The sequence below is a fragment of the Phyllostomus discolor genome, chromosome 6, assembly GCF_004126475.2.
Source record: "Phyllostomus discolor isolate MPI-MPIP mPhyDis1 chromosome 6, mPhyDis1.pri.v3, whole genome shotgun sequence".
In the NCBI taxonomy this organism is placed as follows: Eukaryota; Metazoa; Chordata; class Mammalia; order Chiroptera; family Phyllostomidae; genus Phyllostomus; species Phyllostomus discolor.
In genome coordinates, this window is record NC_040908.2 from 87,493,541 (window position 1) to 87,514,213 (window position 20,673).

Genomic DNA, 20,673 nt, shown 5'->3' on the forward strand with positions numbered 1-20,673 from the left:
TATTTTTTCATACTATGAAAACAAACAAATCTCCTTCAACAACCATAGAGTGGTGTCCTTCACCATTAATCTGCCCTTTATGTAGGCCTGACTCCAAAGGAAGAATGCCACCTACCGAATCATCCGCACCAGTCAACCAGTCCTGCAAAGTGCAGCAACACTCTACCCGGGCGGCTCCAAATCCCCTCCCTCTGATTATTCTTTGGCCTTAAAAAATTTTGCCACTATTTGGGCTGACAGGAAGTTTTGCTCTCGGCGCGGTAGCTGATAAACACTTCCACATATTGTAGCCTGTTCAATAGCTAAGCCAAATTTCAGTCCTCTCTGCCTGCATTTTCCTTCAGTGCGCTTTCACGTTTGGAATGCCCCGGTCTTTGCCGCGCACAGACACCGGAAACCGCTGGTGTAAATTGTGCAGGGACTGGTGACCCGCGGGCTGCAAAAGCCAAGGAGGGTGACCCGGGATCAGGCTAACGTTGGGGATTGCACAAGAGGTCAGGAGAAGCTATGGGCTTCCAAAAGTGTACAGCCGCGGCATTCTGCAACGTACAACTCCATTCCCAGGCCTCCAGGGTGGGGTTGGGGATGGGGTTGGGGGTACCCCTCTGCAGTCCGCTGGAAGCTAGACAGGAATCCCTGCAAATCCTCCGTTCAGTCTGAAGTCACCACAGCTGCCCAGATGCTCGCGCTGCCGCGGCGCCATCCCCCGCAGGCGCTGCGCGAAAGGGATGGGGCGGGTGCGAGTGGGCTGAGCGATGGGAGAGGCGCGTGTCCGTGCACTAAAGGCCCGGGTTCGTGACACCGAACCGTGAGCTGCTTTGTGCTGGACCCACTCGGAGTGGCGGCCTGAGAAGGTCAGTCGGTCGTCGCCGTCCTAACACAGACACAGAAAAATGCCGGGCCGCTACCCCGCAGGCCGAGCCGCCGCGGGGAGTTCCCGGTTTCAGGAAGGCGGCCGGGGGCGGTCCCAAAGCGGCGCGCGGAGCGCGGAGGGGCGGGCCCGAGGCAAGGCGGGGCTGCCCGCAGCGAGCGCGGGCTAGCGGGCGCGGACGTGTGGGTGCTGCTGCAGTCGCTTCTAGCCCGCGGGGTCTAGCGCTGGCGGCGGTTTATGGCCCCGACGGGAGGCGCCCTGTCCGCACCCGAAGCCTGGCTGCCTGCCTGAGCGCCGCGGCTGCCTCGGTCCCGCGCGTTCTCGCCCCTCCGGCCGATCCTGCGGCTATGACCGCGTAGCCTCCTCCTGGGCTGGGATTTGCTTCAAAGTCTTCTTCATGGAAGCGATGTCCCCCCAGCAGGAGACTCTAGGGGGGCAGCCGGGGCGCTCCTCCTCCCTGACAGGAATGTCTCGGATCGCTGGAGGCCCCGGCACCAAAAAGGTGAGGACGCTGAGAGGGGCCCCGCGCCTGCCGCTGCTCCACTGCCAAGGCAGGAGCAGCCCAGCTTACCGCGCGCAACCTCGGCGCAGACCACCAGGACGCGGGGGCAGGACGCCGTGGGGATTTAACGCTCAAGGCTCGCGGCCCCACCGCGTTAGTTCTAGAACGTTCCCGCCTTACTGGTCCTCGCAGCGGCACCGCCGTCTCCCCAATCACCCCTGTACCCTTAGCGTCTAGAGTCGTAATCACTCTCGGAGCGGACCAGCAGCCCCCCTCATCTCCATCCGCCGCGGGGTCTGCAAGCAGCCCAGCCCCCAGCCGGGCGTGGGGCCCCGGACTGGGGTATCGCCTTTCCCGGGCCCCTCCGGGGGCTCGTCTCCTGGATCTCCCCAAGGTCCCCTGGGAGCTCACCGTCCCTTGACGGGGTCAGCCCCGAGGTCAGCAGGGCTGGAGGCGTCCAGCGGGACGCGATCACCAGCATTGAAGAAGGTAGGCGGCGGAGCTGCGGGCCCAGGGGCTCAGGGCCCTCACCTGGATGCGGAATCCGCGGGATTTGGGTTGAATGGGAAGGGGTTGGGAGATTCTTTTGCCCAGTGCGGGGTTCATCGAGAGATTCTGGTTTTCCGAGATGTTGGTTAGATCTCTAGGTAAGTTAGGGATTCTAACGGTCGACACTGCGGGGCCTTGGAGATTTGGTTCGGCCTGGAACCGGGCTGGGTGGGGCTGGTGGGCTGCAGAATAGGTTCGAATGGGCCGAGGCAGGCACCTTCGCCCTGCTGTTGTGCCTTAGCCCTCCGGACTTGGTGGGGCTGGAGAGGGGTCTGGGTGCAGCTGTGGGCGTGGGGGCGGTGCACACGTTCCCTGTCAAAGCCGAGGTGAGGGAGGTGGGCAACTACTTGTGGCGTTCCGTTAGGATAAACGCTGCCGCGGTGCGGCGTGCTGATTCTGATCAGGTCAGGTTTCTTTGGAACGGTTTCCTTAGCAAGTGCACGTGGCCGCTGGCGGCCGGCCCATGCCGTTCGCTCTGAGGAATTTTCTAGCCCTTGGGTATTTCTGCTCTTGCTCCTCCACTCCCCCCAAGACTTTCAGATAATTGGACGTTTTTATTCTGTCCTGGTGGTTCCCTTCCAATTTCTGTGGAAACAAATTGGATTAGAGGGATCATCCAACTCTTCTTTAAAGAACTATCTTAATGCATTGCATTTATATAATTAGAGCCGTAAGGGGTTGCGCAGGCTCCCAGATTGTCCTGATCTTACTGCCTTTCACGACTCTTCCCACCATCATCCTGGGTTGGCTAGAGGTCGGTTGAAGACAGGTGAGATCTGTGCGCTGAGTATAGAAGTGTGCGTGAGCTCCCAAGGGCCTTAACTGTGTCGCAGAGCCATCTAGGAGTGAACTTGATGTATTAGCTGTAGTGTCTGCCCAGCCTTTGATGTATTCGACTGCGGTTTGTCCTTGTCTCTTTTCCCCTTCAGAGATGAAGGGGTTGTGCGTGTATGCGTGTGTGCGTGTGTATGAATTTACCAGGTTAACACTACTTTTTGGGAAGGTGAATGTTCAGAAGTCAGCATGGGTTTTAAAGCAATTTTTATCCTTGTAAACTTAAGGAATTGGGGGAAATCAAAGATTTATATTCCTGAACAATTCTCTTCTTTTTAAACTGAGGATAATTAAGCTTAAGCATACCGGCAAAAGGAGAAGGCATTAGAGTGGCTTGAACATTTATAAGGTAGTACTTGTCCAATAAGTGAAAGGCTGTTTTGCATCTTAAGCCATTGTCCTTAAAATGCTATCCATTATAAACTATAATGGGTTACTACATTGCCAATCTAGTCTTTTTCTTTTCCTTTTCTTTAAAGGGAAGAGATTTTGCCAATCTGGTCTCTCTATGGCTTTTTACTTCCTTCGTGATGGGGGGAGGTTGAAGAACTGTTTTATTTTGCTTGTAATATGTTTTCCTGGAAAAGTTCATCTGTGCTTATTGTAAACATTAATAGGCGTATCTGTTTGATTTCAGACCTCCATATTAGCAATAGAAAGTAAAAATAAAATATTTCCAAAGTGTAGCTCATAGAGGCATCGTCATTTATACTCTTATGAACCAGTCTTCACTTATTCCAAAGCTCACCAGATTGATCTTTATTTGTGTTTCATCTTACCTTTTTGGTGTTTAGTTGTCTTGGTGAGTCATGAGACATTTGTAAAAATAAAGTCTACTTATGTGATTGTTATGTTAATTACTAAGGCTTGGGTCAGTGTTTAAATTGCCAGGTACGATCAACATTTTAAAAAATGAAATAGAAAATATTAGTACCTTAGTAAGAGTAAAGGCTGTTTTTTATAACTTCTTTTCCTGTTTCATACAGGTATGTGTGTTCTGGGTAGTGATGTAACATGTGTTTCTTACTGAATGGTCAAAAATTTTAATGGCAGATTCACTGGCCAGACCATTGTATGGAATAAGTTCACTTGGCTTTTAGTTCTAGCTCTGTTACTATCTCAGTGATCTTGAGAAAATCACTTAACTTGTTTCAGTTTACTCATTTTTAAAATAGGAATCAGAGAGAGATAATGCTGGAGAAAAAGTATGTAGAGGACAATTATATCTTGTACTCTGTGAAAATAAGGTGGTTTTTAAATAATAGGAGTTAAAGAAAAGTAGCATCTTTCAAATTAGTCATCCTGAGAGTCTGTTAACCCAGTGGTACTGTCATTGCCTAGAATGTAGATCATATTCCCAGAAACTACTGTCACTGAGGCAGTTTTATACAGTGTGGTAGAATTTAGAGTCTGATGACCTAGGTTCAAGTCTCCATTGTGTTGGTACTAGCTTTCTGACCTAGACAAGTTACTTAAACATTTTAGTTTTCTATTTGTAAAGTGAAAATAACAATAATACCTACCTGCTCAAGATTGTTAGGAAAATTAAATGTGATGATGAGTGAATACTGACATATAATAAACCCTCAATAATTGTTAACTCTTATAATTTCCCATAGATCTGTAATTCATACTACTGTGTCCCAATTGTTCAAGCCAAAAATCTAGGATTCATTTTCAACTCTTCTCATTTCCTTACTCTACAACAACCATCCAAAAGGCCAGTCAAATATTACTTCAAAACATATTTTGAATTTATCCACTTCATCTCCACTGCTGCCACTATGGTCCAAGCCAAACCACCATCTTTCACTTTTACCTTTGCAAAAACTCTGTAACTTGTCTTAACACCTTTTTTGCTCTTACCTGATCCAGTCTTCATTTAGTAGCACCAGAGTGCTACTAAAACCATAAATTGATCATGTTGCTCACTTGCTTAACAACCTGTAGTGGCTTTTCATCATATTTAGAATAAAATTCAGATTTCCCTTAGGCCTCTCTGTATCTCCATCCTCATCTGAACCTTTGCCACCTTGTTGTATTCTCCAGCCACATGGACCTTCTTTACCAAACATCAGGTCATCAGTGCATTTGTATTCTGAGTCCTTGGTTTTGCTGTTCCCTCTGCTCTGCCACAGGTATTTGTAGTATTGATTCTTTTATACTATTCAGACATTAGGTTGTCCCAGAGGCCTGTCCTAACTACCTAAGTGGAAGTTGCCCCTTAATATCTCTATGCTTTCTGCTTTATTTTCATCTTAGCATTCATCCTTGCCTGACATTTTCTTATTTATTTCCTGGTTATGTTACCTGAATTCCTCACTGTGAGAATAGGGACCTTATCTGTATTGTTCAAGGCTGCTTCCCTAGTTCCTAGGACAGTGTTGTATATTAGGTACTCAGTATTGTTTGGGTTATGTACAGCAAAGATACTGGTCCTTGTATTCAGAATTTATGATTTAGAGCAGAGTCAGCAAATCTTCTTAAAGGGACAGATAAGTTAGGTTTATAAACCATAAGGTCTCTGTTGCAACTACCCACTCTGCCATTGTAGCACTAAAACAGCCAGAGATAATATGTAAGTGAATTGTCATAGCTGTGTTCCAATAAAATTTTATTTAGAGAACTGGTGATGGGTCCCTGGTATATAGTTTGCTGATCTCTGGCCAGAGCACCACTGTTGCCTAGAACTTTCTGTGATGATAGAACTGTCTTTTATCTACAATGTCTAATTTAATAGCTACTAACTACATGTGGCTAATGAGTGCTTGAAATGTGGCCGGGTCAGCGGAGGAGCTAAAAATGTTTAACAACTTCACTGAGGTATAATTAACATACAGTAAATTGTACAAGTTTAAAATATATAAATCAATAAGTTTTGATATATGTATACAGCTATGAAACCATTACCACTGTCAAGAGACTGAACATATTTGTCACCCCTATGTTTCCTCATGTCTGTTTCCAATCCATTTGTTCCCTCTCTGTTCCTAGGCAACTATAGGTTAATTTTCATTCTCAAGAATTTCATATAAATGAAATAATTCTATGTATTCTTTTTTGCATTCTTTAATTCAGTGTAATTACTTTGTGATTCATACCTTTTTTTACACATATCAATAATTCAGTTTATTGCTGATCAGTATTTGATCATATGGATAAACCACAGTTTGTTTATCCATTCACCTATTAATGGGTATTTGGTTAGTTCCAGGTTTTGGCTATACAAATGGAGCCTCTGTAACATTCATGTACAAGGCTTTGTATGGACTCAGGCTTTCATTTCTTTCAGATAAATATTTAGGTGTTTAATGGCTGGGTCATATTTTAGGTGTATGTTTAATGTAAGAAAATGTCAAATTATTTTCCTAAGTGGTTTCAATTTCTACCAGCAGTGTATAAAAGTCCAGTTTCTCCACATCTTCACCAGCACTTATTATCATTTTCATTATAACCATCCTAGAGAGTATAAAGTAGTATCTTGTGTTGTTTTGATTTATATTTCCCTAATGACTAATTATGCTGATCATCTTATCATGTCATCCATATGTAATCTTTAATGAAGTGGCTACTCAAATATTTTGCCCAGTTTTAGGTTGTTCATTTTCTTATTATTGAGTTTTGAGAGTTATTTATATATTCTGGATTCAAAGTATTTTATCATATATGTGCTTTGCAAATGCCTTCTCCCATTCTGTGGTTTGTCATTTAATTTTCTTAACAGTATCTTTCAAAGAACAGAGTTCTTAATTTTGATGAAATTAGATTGGTAATTTTTAAAATGTAATTTTACTTCACTGTAATTTATTTGAATTTAAATTTAAATAGCCACATGTGTCTGGTGAGTACTGTATTTGACAACACAGGTTGAGAGGAAGAGGCAAAAACAATTTTAAAAGCCATAAATAGTAATAATTTTTATTAAAGAAACAAAATGACACTAATTTAGACAAACGTGGATATGAAGCTAGACCACTTTGGCATTAGGGTGTTCAGGAGAGGCCTCTTTTGATATTTAACTCTGTTATAAGTGATGAAGAGCATGCTATAAAAAGATTCCAAGAACTGGAAGCAATTGTGCAAAGGTTCTGAGGTAGAAAAGAGCATTATGTGTTTGAGGAGCTAGTTGTAGATAGTATATAAGAAGTCAGTCTCTTTATTTTAGTCACATTTAACCTCAAGCAGAATTACCTAGTTAGTTCATTCACCTTTATTTACCAGTCAGATGATTTGACTATTTCCAAAAATCTAAGATTTGTCATCACTGAAGCTCTTTAAAAGAATACATAAGAGATTTGTGCATTATTTTTTAATGTGGCTTTAACATATAATAGCAGCATATAGATAACTCATTCTGGATAAAATTATGGATAATATATCCTTGAGGATATACACATTTGAACAGAAAAGTTTTTATGAAATGAAGAGGAAACACACATTAAAATAATTTTGGCTAGGGTAACATTTCCTATTTGACCACCCTGACCCTTTGGTTTCACATACTAATTGAAAACTCTTTAAATAAGATGGGTAATGGGATAGGGGAGAGAGACAGGCACAGAAAGTAAGTCACAGCAAAGCATTTTAAAATAGCTCCAACATTTTAAGATGTGGCAGCTGCTGTTGTGCACACTTCATTCTGTCTCTTTTGTCTACACTCTCTGGGTCCAAATCTGTTTATAGCAACTCATTCTAGAACATCCCTGAAAGCCGACTTTGGCCATGTGTGTGTCTTGTGCTGGGGTTTGAATGAAACATCTTGATGAATAAGCTTTAGTTTTATTCTTTAATACTGAGAAAAATATTATGCCTATGGTTTAACTAACATCCTACCGAATCCTTACTGGTGTTATTCAAAAAGTAAATTGCATGAAATGAAGCACCGGAGATTGTTTTTGCTGAGAGGAGTCTAAAATTATCAAAAACTGAATTAGATTGATCAGAAATGGCCTCTGTTATCACTGGTATGACCTCTGAACTTCTGACAGTACTATGTTTCTTTGTCTCTAAAATTGGGGCAATAATACATATCCAATGTATCTCACCATGTTTTTTCTTATGGGTCAAAAGAAGAAAGTATATGAAAACACTTTCAAACAAGTGCAGCAGCCATTAGTACCTTTTACCAGGTGAAAGCAGGTGTAAAGCAAAAAAACATTCTATTTCTTTGAATTTAATACAAGAATATTTACATGCAGCCCTGGCTGGCATAGCTCAGTGGATTGAGCGTGGGCTTGGAACCAAAGCATCGCAAGTTCATTCCCCGTCAGGGCACATTCCTGTGTTGCAGGCCATGGCCCCCAGCAACTGCACATTGATGTTTCTCTCTCTCTCCCCCCCCCCCCCCTCTCTCTCTCTCTCTCTCTCTCTCTCTCTCTCTCCCCACCCCCTCTCCCTCTCCTTCTCTCTCCCCCTTCCCTCTCTAAAAATAAATAAATAAAATCTTTAAAAATTTCTAAAAAAATAAATAAAAACATGTATTAAAAAAAGAGAATATTTACATGCAAACGAGTGCATGCTGTCTTATTCAGCTCAGGATGCCATAACAGTATACCATAAACTGGGGTCCCTTAAAACAACAGACATTTATTCCTCACAGTTCTGGAGGCTGTGAATTCCCATGGTCTGGATGTCAGCTAATTCAGTTCCTGGTGAGAGCCCCTCTTCTTGGCATGCAGATATCTTTATGCTCATTGTGTGGGGGGGATAGGGAAAGGGAGCAAGGGAGCAAGAGGGAGAGAGAAGGAGAGGGAAGGTGAAGGGGAAGGGAAGAAGATTGGAGATGGAGCTAGATATCTCTGGTTTCTTCTCATAAGGGCACTGATCTTATCATGGGGGCACCTTTCTCATGACCTCATCTAAACCTAATCACTTTCCAAGGCCCCCCACCTGTAAATATCATTATATTGGCAGTTAGAAAATTAATTATATGAACTGAGGAGGGACACAAACATTTAGTCCATAATACTATCCTTCAAAACAGTTACCCTTGAAGGTCATAAATATCAAATATAAGGTAGCAACTTGAGCAAAAAGATGAGTTTGCTGTTCTAATTTATAGCATAGTAATGGAAGTTTTTAAAACCTCTTTAAATGAATGCCTAACTATATGTTACATATAAATTTTATATGAGGTAGTTATTATTATTATCTTACTCTTATAGAGAAAGGAACTGAGCCTACCAAGAGTACATGCAGTAAGCAACAGAGCTGGAATTTGAACCCAGGTCTTCCAACTCTGTTTTTATTTCCAACTAGACTATACATGTATTTGTTGTTATTTGTAACATAAGATGTAGGAGAGAATGGATTTGAATTGCATATAACCAGCTGAGAAAAGAACATATATATGTCTTCTGAGAAGTAATTTTATTCTTTGGGGAACAGAATCTCTACCCTCTCCACCTACCATTGAATGTCATGTTCATTATTGCCAATAAGTAAATGTATTCTTTAGGGTTCTCCAGAAAAACAGACCAATATGAGTCTCGAGTCTCAAGTCTCGAGCCTCCAGCCTCGAGCCTCGTGATCTGCCATCTGCAAGGTGGAGACCCAGGAAAGCCATGTAATTCACAACCACTTTTTCCTGAGGGCAAGAAAAGATGAAATGAGACATCCCAGCTCAACAGTGAGGGGGTTGAAGGGAGGGGAGAATTCCTCCTTCCTCCACTTTTTGTTCTAAAAGACCCTTAAGGGATTGAATGATGCTTACTCACTTTGTGGGGAACATTCTGCTTTACTGAGTGCAGCAATTCAAATTCTAATCTCACTCGAAGTACCTTCACAGACATACCTGGAAATAGTGTTTAATCTGGGTACCTCATGGCCATTCAAGTTGGCACATAAAATTAATCATTCCAGTTGTTATTGACTAACAGCAACAATGACACAATCGTTGGTCTAATTACTTTGGAAAGCTGTGAGTTTTATGCCTTGTTATCTGTCATTTTCATATGTTTTAGGTAAAGCCCTTCCATTTCAAGAGCTCTTCAGCCTGGTTTGATTTCCATGCTGATATCTTGCTTTCTGTTGGAAAGCTTGGCATATTCTCTAAACTCAAAACTATATTTCAAAGTTATGTATGGGTGCACTGAATCCAATACCTTAGATGATTCCATCATGGGAAATTATATGTGGGAAACCCAGTGGAAAATTTCTCCATTCATTAAATGTTTCGTATCCTGAATCTTGAGTACAGGAAAAACTCTTGCTTGAATAGATATTTTTACTTAAAATGTGAACACAATATTGCATTTCAACATAGCAAAATAAAAATTAACTTTTGTGATTCTGTTGTATATTCTATAAGATGAAAATTAAGGACAGTCTTTTATTGTTACACACCTGTATAAAAAGCAATTGTTAATTTTGAATATTGCGCATTCTAAGTTAATAGAAAGTTATAACTATAGACTGAAAATTCACAAGTCACAGATACCTAAAGAGTGCAGTTATTGCTTTTGGTTGAAGTGAAGATTGTTACAAAGCAGTTTACCACTCCCTGTGATTTCACCAATTTCCCAGGTTATGGTTTGATAAAAGGTTTGCAGGGCAAAAGGTAGAACATGTTCAGTAGACTGGAGGAAGTGAGACAACTGATAATATGCAGAAAATGAAAGCTCCAACTTTAATAATTTAAGTGTCTGATTCTTTTACATTTCTCCAGCTGTCCCAAATTTAGTGGCTGTTCTTATTAAAGACATCCTCTACCTTATAGAACCACATAAAATTTAACAAAAATATGTGATTATAAAGCTTGCCTTCCTAGAAGGTATCAGTATCTGAAAATATACTAGATTTCAATTTAAAATGCCACTAAAACATGTTATACACTATATATACACCTATATGTACCTACAATCATATTCACAGTGCTTTGAGGAAATGCAAAGGGTCTAGCACAAATAACTCCCCTTTTTGTTACAAAAATATTTATTACAAAATCATAAGCATATAATTCTGTAACATAACAATATCATACTCAAGCATACCATATGACATTTTAGGTGAAATGTTCAAATTAAAACTATAAGTTATTACACCATATTATCCCTACCAACCACATTCAAGTAGTCATTACTTCTGCCAGACCCTGTATATACATTTTATTGTGATTTGATAAGAGTTTCATGACTTATACCTTTGTATCTCCAGAGCATTTGGCAGAAACCTCTGTTGTGGGCTGAATGTGTCCCCTGCAAACTCATATGTTGAAGCTCCAATCCCCAGTATGATATTATTTGGAGGTAGGGGCATTTGGGAGATAATTAGGTTAGATGAGGTCATGAGAACCAAATCCCCACATTGGTTTTAGTACTATTATAAGAGACCAAGAGTTTGCCCCACTGCCCTCTTTGTCCCCCATTCGAGTGTAGAGCAAGAAGGCAGCTGTCTGTAAATCAGGAAAAGGGCCCTCACAAGAAGCCAGTCTGTGAGCACCTTGACCTTGGATTTCCCAGTCTCCAGAATTGTGAAAAATGTCTGTTGTTTAAACCATCCAGTGTGTGTTATTTTGTTATAGTACCCTAAGCTGACTGACTACCTCTAAATAAACTTTTATTGAGCAAAAAGTTTGCTCTCTGGTTCTTTCTGTTGCTATCTCCAGTGTTTTAGATCACAGGGACTCTCCAGATTCTGATGTGTGCAGAAAGCCTGCAGGGTGAATGCTCAGTTTCATAATGGCAACTGCAGCACTTTTCTGAAGCAACCTAGGATGGAGGTAATGCTTAGTTTTACTTATGGAAGATTTAGCCACAGTGTGGGAGGCTGGAAAGGGAGCAGAGACAACAGTCTGCTGTCAGCCACCAATAATGGGGCTTATGGACAACACTGCACAGTTTATTTTATAATTTTGTTTCAGTCTTATTTTCTTTATCTAGGACAAGTTTAGATTAGAAACATCCAACCCACAGCAGAAATAGCCCTATCAGCACTAAATGTCAGTGTTGTGCTGAGCAGCTTTGACCTAATTTTGATAGACAGCTGTCACATGGCACAACTGAAAGGTAAAACTTATTTTTGGATGTCTGGTCACTGGTATGTGGACTCTGAAAATGGAATGTGCCCATATCGGCTCCTATTTCAAAGATCTGAAAAACCCAACTTCTCTGTAGCCTTTTTCTTTCCCTATTTACCTGGGTCCTAATTTATATGTAGGAGAGGTGTCTGTATTTTCTTTTACACCCCTACATTCAGCCTCTTGAATCTCAGCTCGACAGTAGCCATAACTAGGTTACACTCTATCTGAATCTGGATAGGCAAAGGCCTATTTTTTAATTCTAATTTGATACATTCTTTTACCATTATGGTTTTTGGATTTGACCACCATCCTCTGTCACTTTGCATGAGGAAAGTGAGAAGTTGCTGTAAGGCAGAGTTTCTCAGCCATTGCAGATGTATCTGATACATTTAGCCTCTTAGCCTTTAGACAGGTAGATAGGTACTGAGACAACCAGAGCATTTTTTTGTTTATTATAGTCTGTGCCATGGATATACAAATAACATCACTTTATATGGAGGATGATGTGAAAATGTAGGGAAACCCTACCTGGAAGGGATCATGAGAGGAGGAGCATTGGCCTTGTCTACTCCAGGGTGCTCCAGGGGGGTGGGTTGTTGAAACCAGTGGCTTTGTGGAAGAAGAAAATCCAGTGAACTTGAAGGTCATAGTGTGATACTCCAGAAGACTACATGGGTGGGGTGGAGGCATAGAAACAAAGAATAATATATAAGGGGGGGGTTCTACTGTCCCCATATTTATTTACAGGCAGTATTTGTATACTCTAAAGCATTGCTCTTTATGTTACACTATCATGGTGCTTTCCATGTCAGAGGACTTTCATGTATATAATCTTAATTCAGTTCTTTGTGGTAGGTTGGATGGTTATGTCATTTTACAGAGAGGACTCTGAGAACTTAAGTGATAAAATCAGGGTCCAGAATTTAGCCCCATGCCCATTTTTCTACATTATATTGATTCTCATATTTATTATTTCATAGTGGTTGTATCACAGAAAGAGGAAGGATAGCCAAAAGTAAAAATGTTTCTTTCTTAGCCTCAGAAAATAAGTTGTATTCCGTTACAGTAGTCTATGTTGTGATGATATTTGTTTTAATGAAATGTTCAGAGGGATTCTGGATGGGATGATTATGAGTAAATAGAAGATCTTACCCATCAGAGACCAAACCGACAATAGTGAGAAGCTTTAGTTCACCCAGTGGTCAGAACATTTTTGTGATAATAGGGCCTCAGAAGCAAGGTGCAAGGTTAAAGAATAATTATCTTGTTCCTTTGTGGAGCCAGTGTGTTTGAGTTATATATCCACAAATAAATGCTGCAGTCATGTAGGAAGACAAGAAATGGTACAGACTAGCCACAGAAGGATTAATAGTCAAATTTGAATAAGCTATTTTACAAATGTGAGTAAGTATTTTTTCTGGATTTGAAACTTTATAGAGTATTTACAAGCTTTCATCAAAGGCTTTATTTTAATTGTATGCTAACTTTAAGTGTTTGAAAATGACTTCATTACATTTGACTTAAATTCAACCGCAGTGCTTGAATATTTCTTCAAAAAGTGACTGGAAAAAAAAGTATGAAAAAATGCACCTGACTTAAATCTTTCATCCTGTTCCTTTCTTTTGATAGGCTTTTTTCCCTTTAATCTAAACTAAGAATAACCAGATTCAGAATGATTTAGAGGTATCAAAAATAATACTGTATCTCTTGATTGACATGAAGTGAAATTTCCAATGAGAGATTTCATCTAGGTTTTTATGTAAACAATGTTATCTGAGTTGTTGAAAACAGAAGAAAAAAACTTTTTTCTGCAGTGATCTATTTACAACCACATTTTCCTACATAGGCACACTATGTTACCAACTTAAACTCGCGGATACAGTCAGTGTTCATTCATTGACTTAACACACAGGCATTGAGAATTTACTACATGGAAATACTAAGTAGGGCACTGGAAGAGTGGGGGAGAAATGGTGGCAAATCACAACAGGCAGCCAGCCATATTCCTCAGATCCCTGAGGAATTTAAATGGGCAGCCACTCAAACATTTAGTACAAAAACATGTTGGACCAAAAGCACATAAATAAGTTCCATCCTTATGCATTATACTTCAGATGATTGTTATACAAATAAAGGAAATTATAGCTTCTGTTTATGAACCAGTTTGCTGGGATGGAGCCCAATGATTTAGGAATTTGGTAGTTAGGATATTTTAATAGTTTTATTGAGATATAACTCACTTACCATACAGTTAACCCACTGAAAGTATACAATTCAATGGTTTTTAGTACATTCACAGAATTGTGTATCCATCACCATAGTCAATTTTAGAAAAACCCCAAAAAGATTCACCATACCCCTTCGCTATGACATCCCAGTCCCTTCATCTTCCCAAATCCAGGTAAACACTAATCTAAGTTTCTATGGATTTGTTTATTCTGGATATTTCATATAAATGGAATCATATAATATGTGGTCCTTTGGGATTGACTTCTTTTAATTAGCATAATGTTTTCAAGAGTCATTCATGTTGCACACATATCAGTACTTCTGTTGCCAAGTAATATTTCATTTTACGTATATACCGCATTTTGTTTGTTCATCAGTCAATGTACATTGGAGTTGTCTCCACTTTTTGACTATTGTGAATAATGTTGATATGAACATTCATGTTTTACTCTGGACGTGTTTCTGTTTCTCTTGTATGTACCTAAAGAGGAATTGCAGGATCATCTAGTAACCGTGTTTAGCCATTTGTAAAACTTCCCAACTGTTTTCGAAGTGACACCATTTTACATTTCCCACCAGCAGACGAAGTTTAGATTAGAGACAGGATTGGAGGATGTGGAGTGCACTATGTTCACATCCTTGTCAGCAATTGTTATTTAGGTTTCTTTTCTATTATAGTCATCCTGATGAGTATAAAGTGGTATTTCATGGTTTTGATTTGCATTTCCCTGATGGCTAATAATGTTGAACATCTTTTCATGTGCTTATTGGCTATTGCGTATCTTCTTCGGAGAACTGTCTTCTCAGATCCTTTGCCCATTTTTAAATTGGCTTGTCTTTATTGAATTGTAACAGTTCTTTATATAGTTTAGATACAAATCTCTAATGAATGGCAGAAATTTTCTCCCATTTTGTGGGTCTTCTTTTCACTTCTTAATAGTGTCCTTTGAAACACAGAAGTTTTTCATGTTGACAGTCATGTCTAATTTATGTTGTTTTTATTTTTGCTTGTGTTTTTGGTATCATGTCTAAGAAACAATTACCTAATCTAAAATCACAAATATTTTTGCCTGTGTTTTCTTCTAGAATTTTTATAGTGTCTGCTCTTGCTTTTAAATTGTTGAACCATTTTGAGTTAAGTTTTGTACGTGGTGTGAGGTAGGAGTCCAACTTCATTCTTTTGCATGTGGGTAGCCAGTTGTCCTTGTGCCATCTATTGGCAAGCAATTAAATTTATCATCAGACAAATGCTTACTGTGTAGCTCTAAGTGGTAAAAATCAACAGTGTCGAAAGATGTAGTTTGCAGTGTGCAGGAATGACTCTTATAGTCCTGTTAAGAGTCATGTTTACATTTCCTTAATGACAGCATTCCAGCAGAGTACCCAAAGTTTTGAATGTTTGCTTGCTTGTTTGTTTTTCTGTGTGTGTATTTGAGGATAGTGGTATAGATGTAGAGGATGGGTGGATTTTAAAATTGACATAAAACCTTCACTTAGTGGGTGTATAGTTTGTGCCAGACATTCTACTGTGCTTTGGGAATGAAAAATAGGCCTACTATAGTGTGTAGAGTTCCAGCAGATCATTGTAGGAGGGTGGGAGGTAGTTTGGGAAGAAGACATAGCCCCTGCTTTCTAGAACCATGCAGAAAAATAAATGGCTGTAACTGATGCATGATATGTAGAGCAAGGTAGGAACATAAGAAATTGAAAATATAGTTAACCCCACTGATTAAGAGAGTGTTGAAGTGGAAAGCACCTTGCAGATTAGCTGGTAATGTTGCTAGAGTTTTGTGTTATTGAAATACAAAAAAACACAATTAATTATAGACATTTGTTTCTTATGTTCAATTATGACCTCTATTCATTTATTCTTTTGGAAGAATAGGTTTTTTGCTTTCAATACAGAAGAGACAGCTTAGAAAAATCAAAGATCTAACTTCTGTCTAGTATTCATGGTCTACTTTCCTAATAAATGCCTGCTAGTAAAAAACCCCAGTAGTTTTAAAGTTTTAATTACTATTTATTTCCTTTTATAACTTTTTCCAAGTTCCTTCTCATCCTTCCTATTTAGGAGTGGAGGAATAAAGAAAGGCTATTTATGTTTGTTTGTTTTTTAGCTCTTATAAAACTCTTGTTTAGTTTTTGGGGCTGCATAAGACTAGGTAAATAGTATGATATCAAGAAAATTGTTCTCAAAAGATTAATGCAATTGAATTTTTGCCTAGTGTATAGTTTATCAATTTAGAAAATAATATTACCTTTTAAAAATATTCAGTTTCAGAATGGCATGCAATATTTTGGGGGTCATCTAGATATTAACATTAAGAACTTGGACATTCTGAACACTGTAGATTTTGATTTTTAAGGTCACAAAGAAAACATACAGTTTTAAACCTTCTTTCTGTGTCCTGTGAAGCAAAGAATCATAGTTTTCACTGTTACTGAACAACTGTATTATTTTTTGGTGCTAATATAACATAGTCTCAACCTATCCCGATAAGTTTGTACTAATATACATTTGTGAGATAATCAATGGCTTCATTCTATTTCCATGCATTGCATTTCACACAGTTATAATAAACAGAAAGAACATCCAAGTCTTTATTGCCTGAGAACAGATTCTTTGATGTGTGAAATTGTTTAAAAATCATTATTGGCCCTGTGTTTCACAATGCTTAGGAGCAAAAGAAAGAGGTCTGGCCCTGGCTGGTATGCCTCAGTTGGTTGTAGTGTTTTCCGTATGCTGAAAGGTTTTGGGTTTGAAATCCTAGTCAGGGCACATGTCTGAATTTCTGGTTCAATCCTCAGTCAGGGCATGTACAGGAGGCAACCTATGGCAACTAATTGATGTTCTTCTCTCACATCAATGTCTGTCTGTTTATCTCTCCTTCCATCCCCATCCCCTTTCTCTCTAAAAGCAATGAAAACATGTCTTTGGATGGGGATAAAAAAAAAAAGAAATCTGTGTATTTTGAATGAATTAATAGATAAATTTATTTATTAATCCCTCATATTGGCAACTCTTAAGACTTATTACTTACAAGAGAAGTGAATCCTCTAAATTCTAAATGTGTGATGTAGGTATTGTTTATTTTCTTGCAAACCCAGGGTGAGTCTTTGGTGGACACTTATTATGAGAATATCAGAAATAGAAGGCACCTGTGAAACTATATGTAGTTGAAATTTTCTTTTTCTAGATAAGGAAGTGGAGGCCTAGAAAAGTGACTGGATTGCCTTGAGTTGCATATCTCATTAGTGGTAAAATAAGTTTCATTACTAACAATAGGATCTCAAAAATAATATTCTGCCTGTAGTTTGAGTGCATTCTCCTGAATATGGGTTTGCTGGATTAGGTAGAAACACTCCACTTGACTCCTCATACATCAGACAATGTCACAACCAAGAAAATACAGCCTGATTACTACATATAAAATGATCCTCTATGTTAGAGCTCTATGAAAAAACATTTTAAAAGCATCTGTGCAGAAGAAAATATGTCACCCTTCTTTGATTATCCATTCTCATGTTTAACAGCCATCACTCTCAGAAAGATTTTTTTATATCAGAAGGTTTCATATTTGGGTTTCAGAATCACTAAGGAATCCATATTATGTGGGTTTCTGAACACCCTGAAATTATGTGCATAATTTAGTTCATAGCTTTTATAAATTTCTCAAAGAACCACTACCCAAGATCAACTTGGATTCTTAGTCTACAATTTAGCAGTTTCTTTTTGCCGTATCTTCCTTGGAAGATACTTCCTATCCTCTATATTGTAACTCTACATTAATTTGGAGATTATTAATGTTTCCAAATAAAGAATTTCAGATCAGTTTAATTTTTCTTATAGGCTCCTTTTTTCCTCCACATTTTAAATCATTTTTATGGCTATCTTTTGAACACTTTCCAAATTCTTGGTAAACCTGAAAACCAAGGTGCTCAGAATTAGAACTTATATATTAATGAAGATCTAGTTTAGGAGCTTGGATCTGCTGACAGTGAGTGGTTTCTTAGGGTTAGGGGCGGTAGAAATAAGACTGAGGAGCTAGCTCCATAAATGCACCCCCCCCACTTCAAGGTAGGCTGGCAGACCCTCACAGTCAAGAGAGTCAGAAGGTGAAGGGCCCAGGTTAAGCTTAAAAGGATTAGACATATTATTTCAAAGTTCAAAGCATAGTAAGCAAGCAGATCCTGAATATAGGTGTTGGGATAATGAGCAGGAAGCAAGCCCAGATGTGAAGGTGACGCAGAATCTAGCAGAAAATCTACATATGAACAAACTGCCACTTTTCTTAGTAAAAATCAATGCAGTCTTCCATTATTGACACTCTTCACTGGGAAAGGGTACTGTCTTCCAGATTTCCCTTCACCTGTAACAATCACAGTCACACTAGCCTCCAGATGTTAGATTCCTGTGACTTATGATGCCAAGAGGTGTGACTAATGGAAACAGTGGGGTGAGGTTTACAAGATATAATATGTGAAGTAGGTTATTAAAATTACTGGGGTGGGAAGGGATTATAGAACTCTGATGAAACTATGGATGGGCTTTCTCTCTAGAAGAAAGGCACCAAATACTCATACATATTGTACAAATAATTTTATACAATCTAACCTGTCCTGAAACTGATTCATGGTTGTTAACTGGTTGAGAAATGTGTTATTCTGTATTTCTTATCTGCTTGTTTCCTGTCCTTTATTAATGTTTTATATAATTGTTTCATTTGCTATCTGAGCTATGCTGGGGAGGTTTGGGCATGCAGTGTCCACATGTGAGCCAAAAGATTAACAGGGGAAGCAGCAACACTGAGGCCACGGCATTGGTGACACCAGTACTTCAGAAGAGATCTTTGCGGGGCATGGTGAATTTGGGGGTGAGGACTGTGCCAAAGAAGTCTACCATCCCCTTCTCACTGGGTAATTCTACCTCTGTTCCTATGCTAGGGTCTAGGTTTTATTTAGGCAGCTAAGTAGCCATGACTTTATGAATCATGTAATGCAATACTGGTATTAAACTGGTTAGTCGTGTATGGTTCTTAATGGAGTGTAGCATCCAGTTCCCAAGCATGGATGGCTTAGACCCTCAGGCAGTGGGTGAGACCTCTGGCCAAGGTAGGGTGGGAGGGTAGAGCAGGAAGAATGACTTTGGTAAGACATCCTGAACTTTACTCATGGGTCTTTGTGACGGTTGTTAATTTTACTCATCCATGCTCACTGGCAGGCCCTCTTACTCTATCTAGATTTATTAAATATATTATTGCATTTAGAGAGTAATTATATGGATAATTCAAGCTAAATAAAACTTCATTTACCACAAATTTAAGGTCCTCTGAAACAGAATACCTGAACTATCTAGTTAATTCTATATTTGTAGAATACCTAGAAAAGGGGGAAAAAGCCCTTTTTTATTTTTTAAGATTTTATTTATTCTTAGAGAGAGGTGAAGGGAAGAAGAAAGAGTGGGAGAGAAACACTGATGTGCTAGAGAAACATCAATCGGTTACCTCTCTCATATCCCCAACTGGGGACCTGGCGCACAACCCAAGCACGTGTCCTGACTGGGAATTGAACCAGTGACCTTTTGGTTTGCAGGACGATGCCCATCCCACTGAACTACACCAGTCAGGGAAAATGTCTTGTTTTTGTTTTTGCTTTAAATTATAGTAAAAAAAATATATTTGAAGAAGGTATTTCCAAATCTGTAAGTATGTAAAGGGTCTGTTAAATGAATAAGAATCTAGTCTCCATCTTTTGCTTTTACTGTTTTTCCTGGTCCTCCTGTTACTTGATCTCTTCAAATTCTGTCTATTCTTGAAAACTAGTTTGGGGCCTCCCCTTCCAATAATACAGATAGTAGAACCTACTTTGATGACATTTAGGACTATAAATGAGATAATCCCATTCTGCCTTTAGCATAGGGCCTAGCACATAATAAGCATATGTATGTTAGCTGAAAAAGATGGTAATTGTTATGATAATGCATTTTCCAAATACTCTGGTCAGCATTTGACCTTATTCTCAGACCATAAAATAATATTTACTTTCTATACCACTTTTTGATACTAGCTTCCTAGTTTAGATGTTGTTATTTTATCTTCTAATGAGATTACAAACTTCTTCATAGGCAATATAAAACTTGCTGAATTTGGTTGAAAATTGACATTCACTTTCTCTACAAGCCCCATGGTCTTATTTTGATTCTTTTCCTCAACAGAAAATGAAAACGCTAGCAGAAAGGAGGAGGAGTGCACCCTCTCTTATCTTGGATAAAGCCCTACAAAAACGGCCTAGTACCAAGTAAGTGAAAAACTTTGTATCATACATTTTATATGTGCTGCATCTTTTTAATGTGTGAGGTTGTTTACTTATTTGTTTTTTATCGGCATCAGAATTCTGTTTAATGATAGAAAATAATGACTTCTGAGGTTATGAATAAGGCTCATTCTTTCTGTGAATCATAAAGCATTTTAGAGCTGGCACATCTGATCAATTGTTTTAAAATTTATTCTAAAGTGGATCCCACATCACATAGTACACAAAAATACAAGTTCTACACACTGTTAAAGTTTATTTATAAAATAATTAGAAATTGGAATACTAAAATGCAAGTTATTTTAACCACCGTGCATTTTTGGTTATACACAGCCTTTGCCTAGTTCTCTGTCATAA

General features: G+C 39.2%; 1 protein-coding gene across 1 annotated transcript in view; it reads left to right on the forward strand.

Moving 5' to 3' along the window:
* The first annotated feature begins 1,041 nt into the window (after positions 1 to 1,041).
* The window catches only part of ARHGAP20 (Rho GTPase activating protein 20), a 124,426-nt gene continuing 104,794 nt past the window's right edge, over positions 1,042 to 20,673 (forward strand). Inside the window, exons 1-2 of the mRNA XM_028516621.2 lie at positions 1,042 to 1,373; positions 20,219 to 20,301. Of these exons, the coding sequence (XP_028372422.1) occupies positions 1,269 to 1,373; positions 20,219 to 20,301 (188 nt within the window). The 5' untranslated portion in view covers positions 1,042 to 1,268. The remainder of the gene's footprint in view (positions 1,374 to 20,218; positions 20,302 to 20,673) is intronic.